The 25,508-nt window shown below is 45.0% G+C and overlaps 1 protein-coding gene across 2 annotated transcripts in view; it reads right to left on the minus strand.

Annotated features, from left to right (window-relative positions):
* Window positions 1-3,931: 3,931 nt before the first annotated feature.
* The window catches only part of Vit (vitrin), a 115,282-nt gene continuing 93,705 nt past the window's right edge, over window positions 3,932-25,508 (minus strand). For both annotated transcript variants that reach the window (XM_048804559.1, XM_048804558.1), the window contains 4 exons: window positions 14,054-14,157; window positions 10,458-10,684; window positions 7,056-7,569; window positions 3,932-4,527 (listed from right to left, as the gene is read on the minus strand). In XM_048804559.1, the coding sequence (XP_048660516.1) occupies window positions 4,349-4,527; window positions 7,056-7,569; window positions 10,458-10,684; window positions 14,054-14,157 (1,024 nt within the window). In that variant the 3' untranslated portion in view covers window positions 3,932-4,348. The remainder of the gene's footprint in view (window positions 4,528-7,055; window positions 7,570-10,457; window positions 10,685-14,053; window positions 14,158-25,508) is intronic.

The following is a 25,508-nucleotide window of genomic DNA, read 5'->3' on the forward strand; positions in this document are numbered from 1 at the left end:
CTCAAGCAAGCACAAGGCTGGGGGAGTCTCAGAAAGGAGCTATTCAGCCGAGGTTGTGTGCTTTAGCAGTCTCGGCTGCCAAGCCAACGACAGTATTTGCTTACTTGGGCAGCTCAGTGCCTACAGGCCCTGTTTGTGTAAGAGGGGTGGCAGGGAGAAAATTCAGCTCAATGTTTTTCAATTAAAAAGAATTTTTTTTTTTTTAAGAAGAAACCTACCTTGAAACTGAGGTCTTTTCAATCTTATTTGTTTTCTGTGTGGATGGTGATTTAAATAGAACATTTCTCCTCAGTTAAGCCTTCTGATGGATGTAGAAGTGGATCTCAGGAGCATCATGTCTGCATCCCTGGCCATTGGAACAGCTTTGCAGTAGTCAATGGTGTGTAAAAAGCAACATCTTGCAAGGCCAAGAGAAGTGACAGGGCATCTTGTAGAGACAGTTCTTGACTTTCGAACATAAAGCTTTCAAGCAAAACAGAGATTGACTACCAAGCGAGGAGGCCAACAAGCAGCCCACGTTGGTTTTCCAAACTTGGGCCCTGTGGACATGCATTCATTGAGATTAAAGTTGTCTTGATGCTTCAAGGAACTTCAAAAAACGTATTAACTGTAGGTGCTCAGGTAGGAGATGTGGGCGCTCCTGCCCTATCAGCCACATCAACCTGGATTACCAGGTGGCCCTGCTGACGGGGGCTGAGTTGTGGGGTTGGTCCCTGAGTTGAGGGAAGTTTCCTTCTGTTTTATCTCCAAAACTGTTCACAAACTTCCAAATAAAGATCATTCTGGAGAAGGTAGAATATAAGAGTGATCTGGTCTCCTTTCTTGCTCCTGTCCCTTATTTCTGCTATCTCCCTGGCCTGGAGTTCCTGAGTTAATCCAGTTTCCTTCCAAAAATGCCCCCTCTGCTTGAGCTCCTATGAATTGAGTTCTGCTACTTGCCACCGAGAGAACCTTAAGTAACAAACAGCCTTCCATGGCCTGGCCCCTGCCTGAGTCTCCAGCTTTGCTTCCTGGTGCCCTGGCCTTGGCTTTCATGCTGTCGGTCTTGCAGGGTGCCATGCTACTTCACGCCTCCTAGCCTTTGCTTCCACCACACCTCTACTGGGACGCCTTTTCCATTTTTCCTCGCCTGAATGAACTGGGATCTTTCAAGAAAACCCAGCTCAGGAAGCCTTCACAAACTTGCCTGTCACCTGTCTCATTGGTGAACTGCTCTCCGCGTTCCCATCTCTCAAGCTTGTCTGTAAGCTCAGGCAGGGATTAGGCCTCATTCATCTTTGTATCGCAGTGCTTGGCACACAGTAGGCACTTACTAATTTTGGTTAAACAAAGCTCAGCAAAGGAACAGCAAACAAGGATTTTCATTTCTGCGGAGAAATGAGAGCAGGAGAGGAACAGAGTGGAAAGAGGATTCTGACCTTAGAAAGACGGTAATTGTAACATACTCTAAGAAACCTGAGGAGGACAGAGGAGAGGGGTGCATTGTGAATGGGACCTAAGTTCCCTTCTCCTCTGGCCACCACATCCTGCTTCTCTCTTCTTATTTTATCTTTGCCTCTCATACTACCGTTGCCATTGCACTGGGGGGTGCCCACTATCAGGTGACCTAAATTCAAAGTTTTCATTGTCTGGATTCCAAGTCCTTGATAATGTGTGTGGCTTGTATCCCTTAGTGAGAAGGGACCAAAGAAGTCTCTGGAGAATAAATAGGTCAAAATCCTGTAGCCAGAGAGCTTAATCTGTTTGAGCAAGTCAGAGAAGGGTCCACAGAGGCAGTACCATTTGCACTGAGACTTGGAGAATGAGTAGGAGTTTATCAAGATGATAGGAGAGCCTGCTGTGTACCGGAAACTACAGGGACTGTAGACTAGAGATTAAAATCACCCTTAAGTGAGACATAGTGTCTGTCCAGGCAATCAGGGCAAATCGGGGGAGAGTGGAGTTTACCCTGGACATTTCACAGTCTCTGTTCACTTTGTACATTTAACGTACCCTAAGGATGTATATTTTAAATTGTCAAACTTTCTAGAGAACTCCCTGGGCAGCCCCTTTGGTTATTTTCCATGCCACCCCTTTAAGAAGCAAAGTGGAGAGAGATTGCCTGTGCGAACTTTTCAGATCTTCCTTGTGCCAACTCTATGACCTCGAGCAAGTTCCTTGACCTCTCCAGGCCTCAGATGTATGATCTATAAAATGTGAATAAGAAGAGTTTCTCAGCAAATCGTAGGGGTGAGTTAGCACGTGTGAAGCCTTAGAACAGTGCTCAACCTGTGGCAAACACTTACTTCATAACTACAGTTTTATTTCTTATGAGGTCGTTTGCAGTTGCCCTTCATGCATTTGGTGCATAAGCCCATGACGATGATATGACTGTAATTCTTCATTGTGGTTTCCTGCCGGGCTATGAATTCCTCAAAGGCATTGGTTGAATAAATACCTTTTTCCAAAGCAATTGATTTCGTGCTTTCAGTTTTTATATTTATATACTGTAAGCTAAGGGGAGATCTTCTCTTAGTATTTTGACTAGAAAACAACATGGTTCTTTGGAAATTCTTCCTTGAGGCTGAAACATCCTTGGACACAGGAAGATTTCTGTAAACCCACGCAGGCCCTTGAGGCGGCTGCCGGGAAAGTTATCTTATGAAGGTGCTGTCCTGTTCAAAAGGATTAAAAAGCCCGAGAAAACAAGAAATATCTGGACCTTGTCATTTTGGCCAGAAATTTTTAGCCGAGCCTTATCACAAAACTTTGAGACTTGCAGGCACGGTGGCACACACCTACCTGTGATCCCAGTGACTCGGGAGGCTGAGGCAGGAGGATCACCAAGTTCCAGGACAGCTTTGGCAACTAAGTGATTTAAACTAAGTGATTTAAACTTTGGAAACTAAGTGATTTAAAAATAAAAAGGGCTAGGGATGTGACTCAGTAGTAAAAGATCCCTGGGTTCAGTCTCCAATACCCCAAGCAAACATTGAGCCTTAGTAAAAAAAAAAAAAAAAAAACCGCTTTTTTTCCAAAGACCCTAATTCCTGAGAAAAATCAAGTCTAGTGGAGTTTTAGACATCACATATACCCAGACACTGAGTGAGCCCTTTTTAGTATTCTTTTGAATGTCTCCCCATTGTACATGTATCTCACATCTTGACAGATATGTTCTTGGCAGAACATGGAAGTAAAAAGGAAAGTTGAACCAGATTTCTCCCAGCTTATTGTAATGCAAAAACATCAATAATAACATCTAGCTCTCAGCCCTCTGCGGTGGCGCATGCCTATAATACCAGCAGCTCCAGAGGCTGAGGCAGGAGGACCTTGAGTTCAAAGCCAGCCTCAGCAAAAGCGAGGCACTAAGCAACTCAGTGAGACCCTGTCTGTAAATAAAATACAAAATAGGACTGGGGATGTGGCTCAGTGGTTGAGTGCCCCTGGGTTTAATCTCTGGTACAAAAAAAATTTTAAAATTTAGCTATCATTGAAAAATTCAAGACAAATGCTAAACTAGATGGATCCCTTAGGACAACAGGCATGGAAACTTGTAGGAAATGACTGTAACACTGATCCCTCAGAGGTAGTGCAGTGGTTCTCAATCCTAGCAACCTTTAAGAGTCACTGGGGAGCTGTTAAAATATGCTAATACTTGGATTCCAGTTCTTCCCAGAGACTTGGATTTCACTGGTATTAAGATGGAACCTGAGAATCGGGATTTGGGTAGCACCACTTTCAAGCAAGATCTACTTGTTCCTCAAGGGCCAGTGTTCCAAAAGCTGCGTGATGCAGGCATTCAGTGATTCAGACAACAGGAACAGCAGGGACCCTACCACATTCTCCATACCAGTGGATATGTTATTACCTTGGGCTGGAAGAGTGGAGGGTGGCCCCCACCACAGACCTCCCACCCCATGACACGTGACACAGTGAGAAAGAGCGCATGTGATCCTTTTAAACATTTAATTAAGCAACTCCTACACTGTCATGACAAAATGAAACTTGTTGAGGGTTACAGAGTTCTATGAGAAATAAAAATAAAAAATTCTCAGAAAAGCTCCATTTAAGCCTGTCAATAAGTGCTGCACTCTCTTCTGAACATGGATTTTGAAAACAACTGTCAAAATGTAAATCCTCAGCACCCTAAAACTGACGTATCATTTTGATTCAATCTGTAAGTCGATGATCATATTTCCAGTGCCAAATTTTGACATATGAGAACTGCAATGGCAAAGAACAGAAATGCATCTTGTTTGCCCAAGCCCTCCCCAAGACTCGGCACCCTGTGGGTGCCCCCAGAAAGCACAGGGATGGTCCAAAGAGCCAGTCAGTAGGGCAGCATTTGCTATGCTTTGCTGCTCTGAATTCAGTTCCGCGGCTGTGCATTGAACTCTGTACAAATGTTCTGGATGATCCTGGGGACGGATTTGTGCAGGTTGTCAAACTCATCCACAAAGAAGGAGTGTTCTCTGGCAGGGTGAGTGGCAATGATCTCCAGTTCGTCCTGTGCAGCCCACGCAACCCCTATTGCATAGGTGATCACTCCTGTGGGGACAAAGATCAGGTGAAACAAATGCCCCTAAGAAAAAGTGTTGCTAATGAATCTTTGCTTTTCTGCTGCTCTGTCAGCACAACCAAACCCCAAATCAGAAATGTGCCAAAAATTTAAACTTTGGAAACTAAGTGATTTAAAAAAAAAAAAAAAACTCCCATGGAACTCTAGGTTCTAGAATTAAGAATAGGTATGGCCATTCATTCATTCATTCATTCAAGAAATACTTTTGAACATCCACTTCAGAGAGGAGGTAACAATCTTTAGTGGGGAAAGTGGGGAAACTGCCTGCTGTGATAGTTCTTGATTTGGTTGGGGGCAGCTGGATATCAGGTACTTGACCTTATTCTACAAAATCCTATTCCTATACCACCTTCAGGATAACCAGGGTGGATGCACAGGATGGCCAGGAAACAGAGGGCAGAACCTGGGGTGGTCTTCCTGCCCAGGCACCTGCCCTGCAGCTCCCTTTCTGCCAGTGGCCCATCTCATCTTCTAGGTGTCCTGTCCTGCTTATTAGGAGCTGTCAATGTTTCACATAGCTCTGGTCTAATATGCTTCCAGTTGTCCATCATGCTGCATATAAGCTGCCAGCCCCTTTTCTCACCTCTCCAGCTTCTTTTCTCTGAATACTGTCTCGATTAGGGGAAGCCAGCCTTGGGTTTTAAAATGCTGGCCAAGTGGCCATGGGAACTGAGCTTAGACTGAGCAAGCCCATATTTCTGCTCAAAGAAAGAAAGAAAGAATATCCCCCGATAAAGACTAGAGAGCAGTATGCAACTTTTCAGATCCTTGAGACCACCCCTGCACAGAACCTTCTACTGTCAATTCTGACAGATGGTCATTAACTCTGGACTTGGATTATCCTAGGAACACAATGCTCATTGCATTTTTAGATGAATCATAGTGTTTGGCTGAGCAGGAACCCGCCCTCCATGTAATTTGTATCTATTGGTCCCAGTTCTTTAAAGCTTCCCAGAATATGATCCCCTGAGAGCTCCCATTTCCAACAGTCTTCTCATTCCCTCACTTCCTGGGTGAGGCCCAAAGAAAGTACCTAGAGAAATAAGTGAGGGTGGGACTGAACGTGAGCTTGGACAGATGTGCTAGAAAAAGCCCTGGGCTGATGAGCCAAGAGCTGGCCCATCTGCCACTCACTCTGGGATTTGGAGCAGGTAGCTTATGACCCTTGACCAACTCTGCTGACGTGAGACCAAGGGAATTTGTGACCACTGGCACAAAGAACATCACCATCTCGCCATTGTGAAGATGCCCGAGACTCTGCAAAAGGCAAGTCCCTGAGAAGACTTTGCCTGAATGCATTGTCTAGATACTTTGGTTTCTGGAAGCCAGCACCACCCGTTCATTAAGAATTGTCTTAGGAAGGATTTAAAGCAGCTCTCAAGAATACAAAAAATCCTGAAAAAATAACCCATATTAAAAGTATACACAGAAAAAGGAAAAATAATTGACCACTGCATTGAGTGAGTTTTGTACCCTAGCACTTAGAGGTCTCCAGTTCCACTGACTACTCGATTCAGTTTTATCATTATTATTGTTACTATTTTTCTTTTTTTTTTTTAGTTGTAGATGGCTACAATACTTTTTATTTATTTATTTTTATGTGGTGCTAAGGATCAAACCCAATGCCTCACACTTGTTAGGCAAGCGCTCTACCACTGAGCCACAACCCCAGCCCATTTATTATTACTATTATTATTATTATCATTTTGGGTTTCTTCAGGCTGTTATATTTTCATGCTGTTTTATGGCACTTTTGAGAACAGTTTTATATATATTTTAATTAATTCATAAATGTGACTTATTTTCTAAGCACTAAAGTACTTTGTTCATTTTGTGTGTTTTTTAAAAATAATTATTTCTTAATTTTAGGTGAACACAATATCTTTACTTCATTTTTTTTTTATGTAGTGCTGAGGATCGAACCCAGTGCCCCATGCGAGCACACTACCACTTGAGCCACATCCCCAGCCCTCATTTTTTGTGTTTTTGAGCCTTCTCTCAACAACTTAGAAATTTTTATATGGAAATATCTCTTTTAAATATTCTGAATCAAAATTTCTTTGGGTTTTCCCCCCCAAACCCTTAATACCTAATTTACAATCATAGTACGACTTCCTTAAAGAACTCTATTAGTCTTTAAAAGGTACTAAAGACAAATTGGTGTCTTCAACACAGCTAGGGATTTGTTTTTCTTTCATAGAAAGTGACAAATAGCATTCCCTTTTAGTGTCTCAAGCCCTGGTGGGAAAAGTCTCAGGATGTAGGAGGTCAAGGAAAGGGTCCCTGTTTTCAAAGACACTGGGGGAGCCTCTGGCTGCCCTTCCTCCTTCCCTCTTTGCTACTCAGACACCTGCAATCTTTGCTCCTCTAATGGTTTTGAACGTTTTGTCACAGACAAAACCAATGCACAGAAAAGCAGAGCCTTCCTTGCCCTCCAAGGACAGCCTCTCCCAGCCCTAAGAAGCCTCAGCAGCTGGCTGAACCAGGTTCCCCCTACCCTTCTGATGGGCGGCCATGGCTGGTATCCGCACGTCGTCGTAGGACCTGCCGTCGGTGATGAGGATCATCAGCTTCCTCTTGTTGGGCTTGGACTTCTTGAAGAGCTGCTCCAGGGCATAGTGGATGGCAGCACCAGTGCTGGTGCCACCACTCCAGTACCCCACCCTCTTGATGGCGTTGAGGATGTCGGGCTTGGTGCTGTACTTGTCAAACCCAAACTCCAGCCGCTGCTCATAGGTGTACTGCACGGCCCCGATACGTGTGTCTGTGTCTGAAATCTCAAACGCCTTGCTGATGTTGGCCACAAACTGCAGGACCATGCGGAAGTTGCCTGTCCCCACGCTGCTGGAGCCGTCAATGACAAAGCCAATGTCGGCTGAGTTTAAGCAGGTCTTGCTGCAGGCCAGGCGGTCGGTATCACAGACCCGCTTTACCAGGGGCTGCATGGTCTTGGAGAGGCCCAACCAGCTCTGCACGTTGAACGAGTAGAAGCCATTGGTTCTGCACACAGCCTGGAGGACAGAGGGGAGGGACACTCACCAGGTCAGGGGTCAAGTCCCCCAACCTGGCACCCTTACCTTGGGCCTCCAGTTGGGTGAAGAAGCAAACAAGACTCCTGTTTGCTGTGCTAGTCCTTGTTGATGGCTCTCTCCCTTTCTGTTCCCCTGTCTGGGCACTTGCTGAGGCAAAGACCTCTCTAGTAATCTCTGAACTCACTCCTGTCTCCGCGGCTGCCAGTGCCTCAGTGGGAAGCCCTTGTGCTAGGCGAATGCACAGGGAGATGTAAGTCACTGATTTCTGCTTCAGATTTATGCCTCTTCAGCTCAATTCATTTGTACTGGCAGCCAGCCATGACTGGCATTGGTGGGCACCAACGCATGAGAGAATTAAAGAAAGCTTTTGTTCTCCTGGGGAAAACAGAGCATACCTAAGAAGTGACTGAGGAATGTTTCCAGAGCAGCCTGTACCCAGTGGGAAGGGGCCCCAGAGTTGCTGAGTAGCCACATGGGTCAGGGTCATACTAGGTGCTCTTGGAGAGATTCTCTCATTCAATCCTCACCTCACCCTACAAGGGGAACGATGACCCCCCATTGTTAGAAAACAAACTGAGGGTCCACTACAAGGGACATCCCTGAGTTCCCCAAACTAGACTGCCTAGCTGTCTGCCTTCAAAACCCAAGCTCTGCCCTCCAGACAACCTTGCCTCTAGGCAAACGAATATTTATTTACTTGTGCCCAAGCTTGTTCCAGAAAAAATTCAAGTCAGCTACAAATAAACATTGAGCAAACTTGTTGGTGTGTTCCTGGAAGTGACAGGGCTAGTGTTCCTAAGGTAGGGCATTTCTTCCTGTCCCTTCCTTTGCGGGTCACAGAGCATGTCTGACCTCATGACTATGGATGAATCTGTACAATTAAAAAATTATTTTGAAACAAGTAATGACTTAATCCTTCCCAGGAAATACATCTTTTTTCTTGATTTGTAAAAACCTAAAGCAGGTTACAAAACTTTCCATGGACGAGGCGGCACAAGAGGCTGAGTGCTGGTAGGAAGCTGATCCTATGGAGGAAGAGGATCCCTATCGGACAGCCTGTGTGAGATTCCAGCAGCAGAGAGTGGTGGTGCTGGCCAGGGACAGGTGGTCATTGGCTGGAGCACAGGGCCTGTGTGGTGTCACAGCAGCAGGGCCAGGAAGTGGGGTTGGGACCATGCTTTAGAAGGCTTCAAGAAAAATGAGGGACAGTGAAGGATTTGGAGCAAGAGCCCCATAGTTGGAAGAACTCTTTATAAGCATGAGTTGGGCTTCACTGTGAAATCTCTACAAGGGAGACCCGGGAGAAAGGCAGGCAGGATGTTAAATACTGACTTGAAGTAGGGAGATGTCACTGGGCAAGAGAAAGAACAGAGAGATGAGGGATGCAGTTTGGGAGCTGATGAGGAATTCTGGGATGGACGGGGCTGTTCATGCAAAGTCCCAAGAAGGAGACAGTTTGGGTGGGAAAGATGATGATGAACTTGGCTTGCTGCGTGTAGGACTTCAGGTTCTGACAGGGCTTCCGAAAAGGGAAAGGTCACCAGGTGTGATGGCACATGCCTATAATCACAATGACTTGGGAGGCTGAGGCAGGAGCAACAGCAAGAGACTGTCTAAAAGTAAAAAGGGCTGGGATGTAGCTCAGTGGTAGAGCACCCCAGGGCTCAATCCTTAGTATGGGGGTGCCGGCAGAGTCTTTCATCTGGACAGAGAAGACTCAAGAGATGAGGACTGATGCTGTGGCCCTGGGGAGACTGGAGGGAGAGAATCTTGTGAGAGAAGATGGAGGAACAGGGTCTAAGTCCTGAAAAGGTCCATGTTCAGGGTACATAATGGAAAAAAAAAAAAAAAGAAAAGAGCAAGTGAAATAACAGCTGCACAGGGCCGGGAAGTCAAGGAAGAGAATTTCATGGAGCAAGTAGAGGTCAGCAGCCTGCTATGCTGCAGGAGGCCCAGCCCTATCAGCTCCAAAAACATATAATAATAAAGTTGGAGGAGCATCAAGGACAAGATTTTGCCCGGTGTGGTGGCACAGGCCTGAGATCCCAGCAACTCCGGAGACTGAGGCAGGGATCCCAAGTTCAAGGCCAGCTTCTGCAACTTAGCAAGATCCTGTCTCAAATAAAAATAAGTAAATAAATAAATGAAAAGATCTTTTTTTTTTTTTTTCGTACCCCAGTACGAAAAAATAAAATAAAAAACCAAAGACAAGCTGTCCAAGCTGGCTGGCTCTGTTCCTCCCTCCCTCCATTCTTCCTTCTCTCCTTCTCTGTCCTTCAGTTGAAGCTTTGCCTTTGAAGGAAGGTTTATGTAGACAGCCACTGGAAAACACCAAAAGTGGTTTAGTAGACTGGGAACAGGAGGCCTACTATCCCATCTGTCCTGCCTCATCTCTGGCCAGACATCTCCGCAGAACCCAGAAGTAGCATTGGAAACACGACCTGCCTGAAATGTCGCAACACCTCCCTTCTCTTGTTTATCAGATGGATTAATTTGTAGCATGTTTGTGTGAAAGTACGTGTGTGTGTGTGTGTGTGTGTGTGTGTGTGTACACACATGTGCAAGCTCATGTATTTGTATGAAGCTGCCTGGTTGAGGTCCCGGATGCTGTGGGAGGAGCAAGGAAGAGCCTCCACATGAGACCTCTGGGACACTGCTCCTGCCTTCTGTTCCCAAGCTGCTGGCCTTAGGGTGGGTGTGGGACTTTTCTTTGAGAGGGTAATTTGAGGTTCCCTCACTGGAGACACTTCTACCTAGATGTGAGCTTCACACACATTTGAAAGCCCAAGAAAACAATCTTCCTGGAATTTCAGCTTTTCAGAGTACAGGGGAGCTTGACTGTGGGTGAGTCTCTGGCAATTACAAACCTTGTTGGCAAAGTTGGGCTCCGTCACATACTGCTTCTCATTTTCCGCAGCAGCTTCCACAGTGATGAAGAAAATGTTGATTCCTGATTCTCTTGCAAGCCTTGAAGCCTCCTCCACTTTGTCTGTGGGCCAACCATCCACCATCACTACGGCCACATTGGGAGCACCACCTCTGTTTCCATTGGCTTTGGAAAAGAAGGTCTTGGTCACAAAGGAGATGGCCCGGCCTGGAAGAAAAAGAGACTCATGCTTGAAGGGATCATGCCAGTGATAAATTCAGGAACAGATCACAGCAGTACAAAGAGGTCCAGAAAAACACACTCATTCCCTCCCAGTTTGACTGTTCTATTTTTTGAACCACTTTAGTTGTGGGTGTACAGTTTAGTGGCACTGGGGCACATTCACAATGCCATGCAGTCATCACATCGTTCCCTTAGTTTCATTTTAAGCCTTTAATTTCTAATTGCTTCCTGCTTTGAAAAAGTCATAGGGACCAGCAAGTAGCAGGGAAAGACTTTCATAAAAATAAAGGGCCTCTTATCTGCCTGGGTACTAGACTCACTCTAAGTCTCTAAGCTGCCCCACGTTGTGTCCTAGAGCACAGGCTCGGAGGAGTTGAACTGGAGTGACAGTAGCCTTCTCTGGGCTTCCTAAAGCCTGGGCGAGCCCAGTGTTCCAGGAGCTGCTGGGCCTGCAGGGCTGTATTCTGTGGTCAGCGGTCTTTCCTCCAGTTCCAAGCCAGGGGCCCAAGTCTGGCTGTCCAGGGAAGAGCTATACCCACCAGGAACTGAGAGACTGTGTTCTAGCCCTGGCTGTGCCAACCACTGGCTGTGTGGCCCTGGGTGGTCCCTAATAGTCTCTGGGTCTAGACTTCCAGGCCAGTGATCTGCTTCAGCTGAGTGCAACAATCATGGAGCTTTGTGAAACCTCGAGATGCCTTTCTCCCGTGTACAGGGTCTCAGGACATTTTCAGAGTCAACTAGATGACAAACTATCCTACTTTTCCAGCAATTTCCCAGTCTCAGTGCTAAAATCCCAGGTTCCCCTGGGCAAATTGGGATGACAAGTCTCCCTTGCTGGGTTGTGTGGAACCATGTGTGTGTGTATGTGTGTGTGACAGAGATGTGTGTGTATACCCATGCATCTCTGAAATTATACACAGGATCTTGTGTATGAGTACTATCTGGGTAGCAAGGCCATACATATTCTTTTTGGAGATTCTCAAATGAGTCCCTAATAACAGCTAACAACCACCTTCTTTAGGTGAATATTATTACACTCAATGCTTCTCTGGTTTGGGCAGTATAATATTACCTGTCAAATGAAAGCATCAAATGGTTACATACAAAGTCCTGGAGAAGTGTCTTAGTGAACCTATGTGAACTGTCTGCACAGAACCTGGTTGCTAAGGGAAACCGCTGGCTGCTGAAAACTGCTTCCATGGCCAAGGGATAATTTCCATCAAGTCCCACAGCACCTAGTAGTCCTTTCTGGCTTAATATTAGGTACCATAAGGGAGCCAAAAGATCACTTTGACCCCACCTAATCTTGAGTCTAGTTGAGCCCACAGTGAACCAGTGCTTGATGCACATTCCATCCACCTTGCAGTGGATTTTTATTGTTGTTGATTTCTTTTCTTTTCTTTCTCCTCCTCCTCCTCCTCCTCCTCCTCCTTCTTCTTCTTCTTTTGGTACTAGGGATTGAACTCAGGGGCACTTAACCACTGAGTCATATCCTGAGCCATTTTAAAAAAAATATTTTATTTAGAGACAGGTTCTCACTGAATTGCTTAGGGCTTTGCTAAATTGCTGAGACTGGCTTTGAACTTGCAATCCTCCTGCCTCAGCCTCCAGAGCTGCTGGATTACAGGCGTACGCCACTGTGCGTGGCTTGTAGTGGGTCTTGAAACCAGATGCTGGATGTCTGAAAACTACATTGTCCATACTCTCTTGCATCTAGATTTTCAGCTCTGTTTTACTTTCACAAATCGATGCATTTACATGAGATCTAGAAGATGACAGCAGGCAGGGGCTGAACTTTTCTTTCAGCAGTTTCTGCTGATCAGAATCTGTAGAGTATTTGACTTCTCTTGGAGCACCACTGACAGACATGTTTGTGTTGGTTGCTAGCTTCAATGGTGTTAGGAGAGAGGGTGCAGGATTGCCCTTTTGTGGGTAAGAATGGGTCAGGGAGGACTTGGTTCTGGAGTTTGGCAGCTGTAGAAGAAGGTTTCTGATCGTGGGCTTCCTGCTGAAGCAGGTTCCTGAAGAGGCTGTGGTGGCAGAATTCAGAAAGTTGTTTCTAGAACTTGGAAGAGGTAGCAGCTCCCTTGGAAGCCCCGTTTCCAAAAGAAGCTCCCAGAGTCAGCTTCTTCAGTCCTTTCTATAATTCTCATAGTGTTTCATGCTCTGAAATAAGTCACTTTATACCTGAACCAGCTGGTTGGATTCTGTCCTCTGAAACCAAACCCTGAACCAGAGGCAGAGTTCAAACCTGTCCTACACTGACAAAGGTATACTGATTAGGTTCGAACACCTTTCTGACCTCCTCAGGGAAGTTAGTTGTCTTCTGAAGTTTTTCTCCAGTAAAATTTTGCTAATGGAAGGATTCAGTGGAGAACAAGTCAGAAATCAACTTTATCATGTTTGTAACGAAGATGCTTTGGAATTTTGGGCATGGAGAGCAGCAGCTTGGTCAGTGTTTATTTAACGTTGTTCAAAAGTGAAAGGCTCTGCATCTGCTCGATTCTTATGTTTGATGGCTACAAAATGTTCTCTGAGGGTTGGGGGAGGGAAATAATTAATCAGATTTACTGTAACTCCCTCAAGGATAAGATAGTTCTACACCCTGCACGTAGCTTCTCCATGCCAAGCAAATGTGGCCCACATCTCCAGTCTTTTGGAGTTTGATGGTATGAACAGGTTCCCTGAGAAGCATGTAATCATCCCCCCTTGTGTCCCCCCAAAGTCAGGCTACCATTTATACATTAATTACACACTGGCATGGGTTCTTTGACAGTCTGAGCATGGTTAGTGTGAAAATGTAAAGCTGTTGTTTCCTAATGCCCCGTCACCTCTGGGTGAAATGATAAAATGGAGTTTCTGAACCTGCTCCAGTGAGGGTTAGATCTTGAACTTCTGGTTCCCCCTCCAAAGGCTCAGACATCACAAAAGATTCATCTTGAAATAGAGGACAAGACTCTGTTTGCAAAGTCATTGCTGCAACCGTAGCTGATTGGAACAAGACTCCCAAGGAGCACTGAGTTGCTTCCTGATGGAATTGGTGGTGGAATTTAATGTTCAGTCTTGGCAACTTGGAGGCCAACCAGGAAATAGTCACAACAGCAGTCCTGCTTGTCCTGAAGAATGTTGGCATCCCGAGGAACCAAGCAAGCTGGAACTAGATGGCAGATATGTTTTGACAATTCTTGCTACCTGAATTCATTATAATACTTTAGAAAAGATACAGATGTTACATGAGTCATTTCTTGATGGATTCTTTTTTTTTTCCTCCTTCAATATAGAATGTTAGAAGACAACCACGTAGAAAGAGAACCATGGCAACAAGATAGAATTATCTGAAACGGGGTCACATACCTACATTAGAAAGCCCTCCTCTCTGGGTAATTTTCTCAATAGCTGTCTTCAGGTCTCGAGAATTCATGTGAGTTTTGAGGTTAAACTGGGTAGCAGGGTTGTCACTGAAGAGGTAGAACAAAAAAAATAAAAATTAGCTCAAAAGTTATTACTGTCAAGAAAGGTAGAAATAACAGGTAATTCTTTTACATACAAAGAGAAGCTGCTTCAAAGCCTTAAACTGTGGTTCATAAAATGTTCCACTGTGGGCAGAGTGATGGGAAGACAGGAGACCGGGATCCTTCACAGGGCATGGAGACAGACAGGCTATTTCAGAACTGTAACCCACTGTATGGGTGTGCAATCCATGTAGTCAGATGGGGGTTGGTTTACTGCTTTGCTACCACCATCTTGGGATTCTTAACAATTTTGGAAAGGAGACCTGCATATTATGAGGCTATTTTGGGCTATAGGTTACTAAGTCCTCAAGTGGGGGCATGGAGACTTTTTTTTTTTTTTTTACTTTGATGGTACTGGGGATTGAACTCAGGGCCTCCTGCATGCTAGGCAAGAGCTTTACCACTGAGCTACGCTCCCAACCTGGGAGGAGACTTTCAAAGCATCTTTTCCAAGATCCCCAGAAGTAGATCAATGAGAAGATGCTTTGGGCAGCAGCTTCAAATGGGAACCCCAAGGTGGCTGACAGTGGATCCCTATTGAGTTCTTGGGGATCCAGATAGATCCTGGTGACTGGTTCCCTGGTGACTGCATTGTCTAAGAGAGAGGAGACATTCTCTGCTTCTTTCTCACCCTTCCTTCTTCCCTCTTTCCTAATCTTCTTAGGTATCTCAAGGTGATCTGAGTTATTTCCTAAGCTGTGCTAATCAAAATGGCAGGTGATGTAAAGCTGGGGTGGGGAGATAGGAAACCACTTTCAGGGAAGACAGGAAATTTAAAACAAGTTCAACCAAGGTAGGGCCTTGGGGCAACTCCCCACCAGATGAGAACTAAGTCCCGTGGTGAGGATTAAATGAAAACAAGTAAAAACAGCAAAGCAATCAGGAAATGGGGAATTTTGGACCTCTGAACTGAGCATCAAGTGTCCTTATCTGAGGATGTAGTCATACACTTACACTCTTATAAAGCAATCCAGTGATGGCTGGAGGCTCAAACCTTTCTCTTTTTTTAATATTTATTTTTTAGTTGTAGTTGGACACAATACCTTTATTCTATTTAATTATTTTTATGTGGTGCTGAGGATCGAACCCAGGGCCTTGCACATACTAGGCGAGCACTCTACCACTGAGCCATAACCCCAGCCCTCAAACAATTTCTTTATAGTAACAAAACCCAGACTAATGCACTCCCATTGTTTGGCTTCATATTTTGGCTTTCAAAGCCTCCATGATTTGGTTCTAACTTATGGTGATACTCCTCTCTCTTTTTCTCTCTCTCCCCTCTTCTTCTTTTCCAGGATATCCTATATTCTAGTCAAAATGCCAAATGAACTGCTCACTCTTTCCTGTGGTCTATAACACAACGTCTTGGTACTTTGTTTTTGTTTTGTTTGGTGGTACTGGGGATGGCACCTATGGGGGCTTTTTGCCACTGAGGCTGGCTTTGAACTTGCAATCCTCCTGCTTCAGCCTCCCGAGTGGCTGAGATTACAGACATGCATCATTACACCCAGCAAGTCTTGTTATTCCTTGTGGTCATGTTTTTCAGTCACCACAAGCACTGGCTTGTAGGGGACAGTGACGTGTTCCCTAAAGGAAACATAGGGATCCGTTCCTGTGTACCTCTGGTCATAGCAGTATCATCAACAGATCAACCCATTACCTATTTTACATGTGTTTGTCTTTGAAGATACCGAAAGTTAATATTTCTTAGAAATTAATGATATCTAATTTTTTTAATAATACAACATTAACTGAGAAGGGTTTAATAGTTTTCCTGACCTTGGATAATGTGACTCTAAATGTCTTTGGCTTTCAGCCTCATAACAGTGCTGTCCATTAGGCTTTGGTGATTCGCTTTTTAGTCAGTTGTCACCTCATGAATTCCTGAGTTTGGTCTCTTTTCCATCTTTTCCACAGCTTCGCCACACACGGTAGATGTTACTTAAGCACAGCATACTCATATACCAATCAGCAAATCTCCTCTCCTATTGCTGAATGTACCAGATTACCAATTAACACTGAGCTCACAACCAATGGCGCTACACCTCATGCCTGAGAGAAGCTCATCTAACTTTTGTGATTCTCTCTGGAAGCCACAGCACAGCCTTCTTGCGCTCACAACGCTAGATGCCATTTCAACACTACATTTGACGGGCATAAGCCACTGTGTCCGGCTTGAGAGGCATTTTAAATAGTAAAGGCATGAAAGCAAAACCCCAAAATGCAAAAAAAAAATATGGCACAATATGAAGTGGAGTGAGGAAAGGAAGGAAGGCTGTGACCTTGTTTGACCACGGCTGGAAATAGGTGAGGCAGGTGACTCAAAATTTTTCCCACCTTTGCATACGTGTAGAAAAGACTGTGACAGTGCCTCAACTTACAAATTTGGTTCAAGTTGAATTTCAGTGAGTGTATCCATTGGCAAATAAGTGGATGCCCAAGTCCTGGAGAGAGACTGTACTACTTGAGAACAGGTGCTCCTCCTGGCTTCTGATCCCTAGTGTTTAACACGCAAGGCATAATAGGTTAGTGTGGAACATATAAGTGAAAGGGAGCTCCAATGTCCTCTCCCTGTCTATGGGGGCTGGGGGACGGGGTGGTGGGTAACCAGGGATTGAACAAAGGTGTGCTTTACCACTGACCCACAGCCCCAAGATCCTTTTTTATATTTTATTTAGAGACAGGGTCTTGCTGAGTTGCTTAGAGCCTTGCTATTGCTGAGGCTGGCTTTGAACTTGCAATCCTCCTGCCTCAGCCTCCTGAGCTGCTGGGATTAAAGGTGTGCTCTACCTCGGTGGGCTCAAATGTCCTCTTTTAGCTCATCTGAAGTGCAACTGAACACTCTGCCTCCAAGCTCCATACTGATCACTCTTTCCTTTGATTACATCATGGATGTAGACAAACCCATCCTTAGAGGTATATAGTTGAGCTATTCATAACCTAATAAATAGGTGCTTTAATTTCATTTAATGCCATTCCCTCTAAAAATGCCCCCCCCTGCAAGACCATAAAGTCCTAAAGAACAGAATCTCTATCACATTTACTCATTTATTTTAGTGGATTGAAAAGTTGGATCATGAGCTGGGATTGTGGATTGTTTGATCCTCAGCACCACATAAAAATAAATAAGTGAAATAAAGGCATTGTGTCCAACTAAAACTAAAAAATAAATATTAAAAAAAAAAAGAAAAGTTGGATCAGGGGACCTCTGAAATCCTTTCCAATTACTAAATTGATGATCATTGCTATTATTAGGGGCAAAACTATGGAGCTTATTCACCAAGAGTCTTACGGGCAGAGGTAATCAAACCAGTTAGATAAATATTATATCAATATTCCCTGCAAACAGCATAGTGCTCAGTACACGGCAAACATTTAATAAATCTTTGTAAAAGTGCACTCTAATTAAATCACAGGAATGAATGATGAATTGTTCATTTGTAGACTGTGGCAGCTCTCAGGACCACAGCACATGAATACATGGGTTTATGTGTCCTTCAGAATGTATATGTGGTAGTCTGTCCTTTTAGCATAGTGTCTTTTCAGATGGAGACAGCTATAGGTTGGGAATGGTTTCTCTCCTAGAAGGTCATGTGCTGGAGGCTTGATCTCCAGTGTGGCGTTGCTGAGGTGGTAGAATCTTTAAGAGATGGGGCCTGATAGAAAGTAATAGGTCGTGGGGATACCACCCTCCTAAGGTATTAGCACCAGTCTGTGGTACTGGACTGGTTTCCTGCGGGAATGGGTTGTTATAAGGAATCCATTCTGGTTTCTCCACTGAATTCTTCTATATGTCTTTTCCATGCATTTCTGCCATTCTCACCTGAGCCTTTGCCATTTTGATACCATGAAATCCTCATCTGAGCTGAGCAGAAGCTGCTGCCATGCTCTCTAACCTCCACTTCAAGCTAAATAAAGCTCTTTTCTCTCTAGAGTACCCAGCCTTGTGCATTTTGTCATAGCAACCAAAGATAGAATAAGACAGAAACTACTTTAAAAGTTCAAAGAGGAATACCACTATTTTATGTAAGCAATCTTTGAATTTTATTACAAGTTCTCATGAAAGGAAAACACATTTTCCCTCTCAACAATATTAAAGATTTCCTTTAAAAACATGTGAAGAAAATAAACAGGTTTATAGCTCAAAGAGAAAATGGAAAATTGTCCTATGTTTGGAAGAAGAGCTGGGGTTAATGAAGAGAAGTTAAAGGGAGCCAGAAGTTGGCCATGGACAGAAAGGGACAATTTGTGCAATAAAAAATGGCAACCTGGTGCAAAGTGCAGTGGCACATGCCTGTAATCCCAGCAGCTCAGGAGGCTGAGGCAGGAGGATTGTGAGTTCAAAACCAGCCTCAGTAACAGTGAGGTGCTATGCAACTCAGTGAGACCCTGTCTCTAAATAAATACAAAATAGGGCTGGGGATATGGCTCAATGGTTGAGTGCCCCTGGAATGCAATCTCTTGTACCCCCCTCCCCAGAAAAAGAAGAAATGGCTACCTGGCAAGGGCTTAAGAAGAACAAACGTCAGAGGTGGGCCCAGGTATTTCCTTAGGAGGTCTTAGGGACGGGGGCAGAGAAGTGGGTGAGATCATCAGTATTTCCAAACCTTCCTGATGACAGCACTCACCAGGGGCACTTGGAAAACTATAGAGGGTTCCAGGCCTTTCTTGGAAGAATTTCAGTGGGGCCTGGGAATTTTTGAATGAATCCTGGTGATTCTTATATCAGGGAAGTTCAGAAATTCTGGATTCTAAAGAACTTCTGAGGCCCTGTCAGTCCTAATGCTGTCATTTTGTCAAAGTCCCAGGGTCTACTGATTTGCCCTGTAACACTTTCAGTCATATGCAGTGACCTTGCAAAAGAAATTTATAGCAATACAGAAATATTAAGTAATCCTATTTCCTCCAGCAAGAATCTTTCAAAACTGTTTCTTCCAATAAAGGCTTACCTTAACGTTACACATCAAATAATATTTAGCCATTTAATTAAAAAAATATCTTCTAGTTGTAGGTGGACACAATATCTTTATTTATTTATTTTTATGTGGTGCTGAGGATTGAACCCAGTGCCTCACACATGCTAGGCAAGCGCTCTACCACTGAGCCACAAGCCCAGCCCTTAATTTTTATTACTAGCTAAACTGTGGTGATTTATTGACTTTGTCAATGGGGTAAGCATGCCTGTGAGATCAGGAAGATGTTCCAGGGGATAGTCCAGTGGCTAAGAGTGGGTGTAGACTTGTCCCTTGAGGGCATTACCTGGCTCTGATTGAAAATGATTCTGCCCCCATCACACAGCTGTGAGCTTTCTGGAGCAGCTGTGACCAGCCTAGGTACAGGGGCCTGGGCCAGCCTGCTCTGGGACTTTGAAAACTAGTACTTATGAATGGACACTGACATTCTGCACATTTCCTAGCATGAAGGAGGGGGAGCCGGGTCTTACAATTATGTTTAATTTTTAGATGAGGGGTTTTGCAAAATAGTGGTAATATTTCCACCCATATACCAAAAAGAACCGAAAATTAACCCGCATTAACCTCTTCCTGCTGGAGGAGATGTGAATATGTAATCTGTTATTCTCAGAGTCCCTCCTGAACCAATTGGCTCACCAGCTGCTAATCTGCAACCGCATAACAGGGCTTCCCCAGGCAAGTGCTGGAATGTGTTAGCAACAGAGCTTCCCAAGATCAGATGAGCATCAGATCACCTGGGGATCTTGTTAAAATGTAGATTTTGCTGCTGTAGGGCCACAGTGAGGTCTGAGGTTGTGTATTTCTAACAACCTCCCAGATGATACTGTGAGTCACACTTTGAGTAGCAATGTCTTAGTGGATGCTTTAAGAATTAGAAAATCAGCAGTGGGACTGCCAGTAATATGAGGAAGGGAGGAGGATACAATATGAAGTCTAGAGAAGGCAAGAGAAAGACAGGGAGGAAGGGGATGGAGCTCCTGCAACCATTAGGTCAACTGGGGGCAGGGGAGAGGAATCAGGATCATGGGATTCATCAGAAGACAGCCCAGGTCTGTGGGAGTATTCGTGCCTTCACTCCATGGTTACACAATAGAATCATTTGGGGACTCTTAAGAATAATGACGCCTAAGTTCCACATGCAGAAATTCCGGTGTTATTGATCTGAAGTTTGATTTGGGCATTGGGATTTTTAAGAGCACCTCAGGTGGTTCTAATGGGCATCCGGATAGCCATCTATTCCTCAAGGGGGAGAATGATCTCAGGGGGATGCTGGATAAGCCCAGAAAATGTGTAATGGGAATTCAAGGGGAATTGCTGGTGGAAGTCAAGTGCAGTCATTTTGATGTACCTCCAGAGAACTGTATGGGAAGGAATTGAAATGCCCAAGATTTTTGTTGTATTTGCAGATCAGTGGGCTCTGAGACTCTGCTTTCCTGAGGAGTATACTTTCTCAGGCTTGCCTGCCTATCTAGAAAAGAGGAAAGAAATGGCCAGGCAGGGTCTTTGCAAGGGTCAAAAGGCCCTGGAGAGTCAACCCAAGTAGATAGCAGGTAGCTTTGGGGGGATCCTGTTCTGCAAAAGGCAGTGTTGGCTGAGAGGGCAAAAGAGCAGTAGGGCAGAGTTAAACAAGAAAGTTAAGTACCAACTTCTGGGCCTCATTCCCTTGCTTGATTCTGGTTTCATAGGTCTGGCCCAGTCATTAGCATTTTTAAAATGTTCCCTAGGAAGTCAAGATCCAGGCAGTCCCTTCCTGCTCAGAAGCCCACAGGGTGGTGGTGATGATAGTACAACTCGTCTGTCTATCACATCCCAGCTGCATCCTGTACCTCAGCCCCTCCCACTCATTCCTGTGCTGCAGACTCAAGGAATTTGCCAGCTGTATTAGTTTCTTATTGCTGCTGTAACAAATGACCATAAACTTAGGAGATTAAATAACATGCATTTGTGAGTTCTGAAGTTCAGTGGGGATGTCCATTGGCTAAATTCAAGGTGTTGGCAGGGCTCTGTTGCTTTCTGAAGGCTTGTGGGAGAATTTGTTTCCTTTTGCCATCTTCTTAAGGTTGCTTGATCCCTTGCCCACAGCCCCTTCCTCCATCTTCAAAGCCATCAGTGTCGCATCTCCCCCTGATTGATAATAGCTGGGGAAGTTCTCCACTTTCAAGGATAGGTGATTAGATTGGATAATCACTCCATCTCCGAATCTCTACCTTTAATCACATTGGCAAAGACCCTTCTTTCACAGGTTCCAAGGATTTGGACATGGACACTCAGTATTGTTATTCTGTCAGACACTCCAGGGTTGAACTCTTACTTCTTTCTTCCACTCTGACTGTCCTGCCCTGGGCAGCTCAGCTAGCCTGGGCATGCTTGCTTTTTCCAGCAGGAGGGGATGCTCAGCTCAGTGCACGGCTGTGAGTTTTCATTCTGAGGCTGGGGTTGCTGAGAAGTGAGAAGACATGTGCAGCCCAAGTCAGAGACACTCACTAAAACAGATGGCAACTGTTCTAGACCCGTGAGCAAAGAATTCAACTTCATTTTTAAATGAAGAAAAACCAACATTTTGCTTTTTTCCAAAGCTGTTTTCCGATTTTGACATCCGAGGTTTGGTAATGAAATTCAAAAGAACATGTACAATTCTCTTCCATTTATATTGAAATTGGAGCCTAAAGTGAAAGCACATCAAAAGTCTAGAGGACATTTAGCATCTGTGGATCTAGGCTATAGCTAAAGCACAAGCTGTGTGGCTGCATTCGTTCTGGTTGCTAGAGTTCACCTAATAGCTACTTGGTCTAGCTGTTCTTCCACTTAGCCTTTTAGCTTTCCTGTTGGTATTGAAATTGCAAGCCTGTTGGTTGTATAATTTTAACTTTGAATGCACATGCAAGACAGGGATTTGATCCTTGGCTTGCTGTTCAAGCCCAGTGTCTCAGTATGGTGAAAAGCATCAATTATCAGAAACTTTCCTGGCAAATGAGCAACATCTTCCCTCTGAAGTCAATTTTGTTTGACATTTTGGGGATTAACCCAGGATTGACATTTGCACTCTTCCCATGGTGGTGTATTTAGCTGGTGTTCTTGGGAACATCATCTATAAGTGTATATCATATGCTTCCTGCCTCTCTCACTGGAGGTGTGTGATAATTTTAGTGGAAAGGCTTTGGGTGCTGACAGGTTGATGCAATGGTAAGTTATGAGTCTCTGCAAGTGGGGAATACAGGAGAAGGAGTATTCTAATGCCATAGTGGTTAGACCCTCCCTGGGCCTGGACCAGAGGTAGGAAGTCAGCTAGTACAAGGTGAGGTATTGGAGGAGGAGAAAGCAAGAGCCAGGCAGAGGATACTGTTCTGCGGAAGAAGGAATGGAGTGGACAAGCAGAGAGCCCAGTGAGATGTCTGGAGAGGAGGGATGGAATGATCAGGGACTTGTCAGACCTCTGAATGTTCTTCACCATAAATCTCCCTGTACCTGGGTTGCCTAGAGTGGTTTTCTGTTCCTTGCACCCAAGGGATCTTTAAGTAGGGTATCTGAGGAATCGGGATATGTTTGTATTTTGAAAATCAGACCATTTTTATACATCTTGGATTGTATTTCTTATTTAATTTTTGTTTCCTGTTAATGTTTAGTATGAGCCTTTTAAATTCTAAATTTAAGTCTTTGGAATTCAGAATTTAAGTCTGAATTCTGACTAAGCTCTCCTAAGAAACAGGAAGGGAAGGAGGCCTGTAGGGTTGCTGAGTGGAGCAGCAGTAGTGGTATTGGCTGTGAGAAGCCTGAGAAGAGAGAAATTCCGAGTTACCAGGCTCTCCTCAGGCCCCTGTCAACTTCATCATCTTTCAAGTGCTTGTCCTTGATGGGTAGTCACTTCTTTGTAGGGCCTCATGTCCTTATCCTCACATGAAGAGGCAAAACCAGGAGTTCTCTGAGACCTCCAGGCTTTGTGACTTCAAGACATGGGGGTGATTCCAAGTTGGAGTGAAGAGGTTGTGCTGGTTGATTTTGGTTGACCACTTGACTGGATTGAGCACACTTCTGGGTTTGTATGCGAGGGTGTCTCTAGGCATGATTGGCATGTGGGCCAGCAAACTGAGTGGGGAAGACCCACCCTGAACCTAGGCAGCACCATCCCATAGGCTGGTGGTCCAGATATAATGAAAAAGCAGAAGGGAGAAGAGTGAATGTGCACACTTGACCCATCTTGAGCAGGCTCTCTATATCTATATCTATATATCTATATATCTATATCTATCTATCTACATCTATATCTATCTATCTATCTATCTATATATATTTTTTTGCTTCTGCTGTTGCCCATGGACATCAGACTCCTGATTCTTTAGCCTTTCAATATGGACTCTTGTCAGCAACTCTTCAAAGACATTTTTGGCCTCAGACAGGGGCTGCATTACTGACATCATCCCACATACCCCTGCTTTCATGTTCTGAGGTTTACAGATTCTTGGACTGAGCAGCTACTGGTTTCCCTGTCTCCCCAGCCCACAGATGGCCCCTGTGAGGACTATTCTGCCTCTGATGGTACTCATCTATTAAATGCCCTCTTTATAACTATGATATTCTATTGGCTCTGTTTGGAGAAACCTCCCTGGAGGACAATAGAATCGTGTGAGAACCCAAAAGACCATGAGAGGAATCAGATTCCCAACCAGCCAAGCTTTTCCTTTTTGAGGAACACAGACCCCAGTTCTGCACCTGCCTCTAACCCTTTCCTGCTCTTCTCCCTTCTTCTACACGTACGAACACATTTCATGAAAAAAGGATTGAAGGGAGCTGCCTAGGTGAGAAAGACGGGCACCTGAAATAAAAAGCGATTTCAGGTGGATAAACACGTCTCCCCTTCAGCCTCATCTTCAGCCTCATGGGCTGCCCTCTGATCTACTTAGTGTCTCACATTGCACAGTTGGATGTGTAACCTCAGCACAACTCCACCGTTTCATCATGGATCATCCTGCTTCATCGGGACCCCAAGACTGGAAGGAAGGAGGAAGCAGCTCACCAGCCCAACATTCATTTGCTGGATGTCTTCTGCATACAAAGCCAGTTGCTGAATTGCAGGAAGCCAGAACCGGCAGAGCTCTAATAAATCATCTCCTGACTGCCGGACTTAGAGGCAGCGGCATTTACATGGAGAGGTTAAGTGACTCGCTTAGGGTCACACAACAGAGCCAAGGCCAGAACCCAGGTCTCCCGTCAGCAGTTCATTGTGCTTTCTTCTCCATACCATTACCAAGGCAAGGTGAAGATGATGGATTAGTTCATGTGAGCGTGAAAGGGAGGAAAACACACACATTTCCCTTAGGTGCTTTAAATTAATAAGGACCCTGGATGGAAAAAAAAAATGCAGATCGCAAGGAATGTTTAGCAAGTGAAACTGGAAAGCATGAAAGTCAATTCTTTCTTGCAAATGGTAATTGTGTTAGGAAAAGCAGAAGAAAATTTAGGGGGGATGTCTTAGTCTTTGAGTTGCTATATGGAATACTACAGGCTAGGTAATTTATTAAGAAAAGTTCCTACAGTTCTGGAGGCTGAGAAGATCAAATTTGACAAGCCCACATCTGGCTAGAGCCTTTGTGCTGTATCATCCCATGGTGGAAGGCGGAAGGGTAAGACAGTTCAAGAGAGCAAGGGCAAGGGTAGGAAGATGGCGGCGAGGGGAGTGCATTGCCCCCGTGTGCTGCTTCACTGTGTGGGAGTATGACAAGTCAGGACGGCTAAAGGATATCTTGTTAGGAATTTCCAGCAATAGTGGGGTGCTCCGGAACCTGGAGGAAGGATTTCCATCGCATGAGGATTGGCTACGGGGACTCAAACGCGAGAGGTTTGTCACACGGAGGGTAACACTGCTTATTCAGCAAATCGCCCCGCGGCTAGAGTCTGCAGCGCGCGCTGGGAAATGAGGAGATAGCGACGCAGGGATACAGCGCTGCAGTTTCTGCCAGCCGTGCAAGCACCGTACTCAGGGCTGAATTCTGGGTTCGAGACGGGGGAAGGAAGCGGTCCATCTCGGTTCTCCACACCGGTCAGACCACAGAGGAGGCCAGCAGCCACCATGTTGGAAAGCTGACGTCACCATCCCTGTTTTTGACTGACCGCAGCTCATTCAGCCATAGAACAGGTAATTTCAGGCTGCAATTCGCCTGCGGCTTGCAGACAGATTGCTAGGGTTCAGTGCCTGGGTGCTTCTTAGAACCTGATCTTATCGGAGCGAACACCGAGCGCGGGGCAGCCGAGTTCCGGCTCCCGGAACCGTCCCGGAACCGCCCTGGCCCAGGGCTGCGGAGCCTGCAGAGGCTGCTTCTTGGACCCTGC

Source organism: Marmota marmota, unplaced genomic scaffold (assembly GCF_001458135.2).
Source record: "Marmota marmota marmota unplaced genomic scaffold, marMar, whole genome shotgun sequence".
Lineage (NCBI taxonomy): Eukaryota > Metazoa > Chordata > Mammalia > Rodentia > Sciuridae > Marmota > Marmota marmota.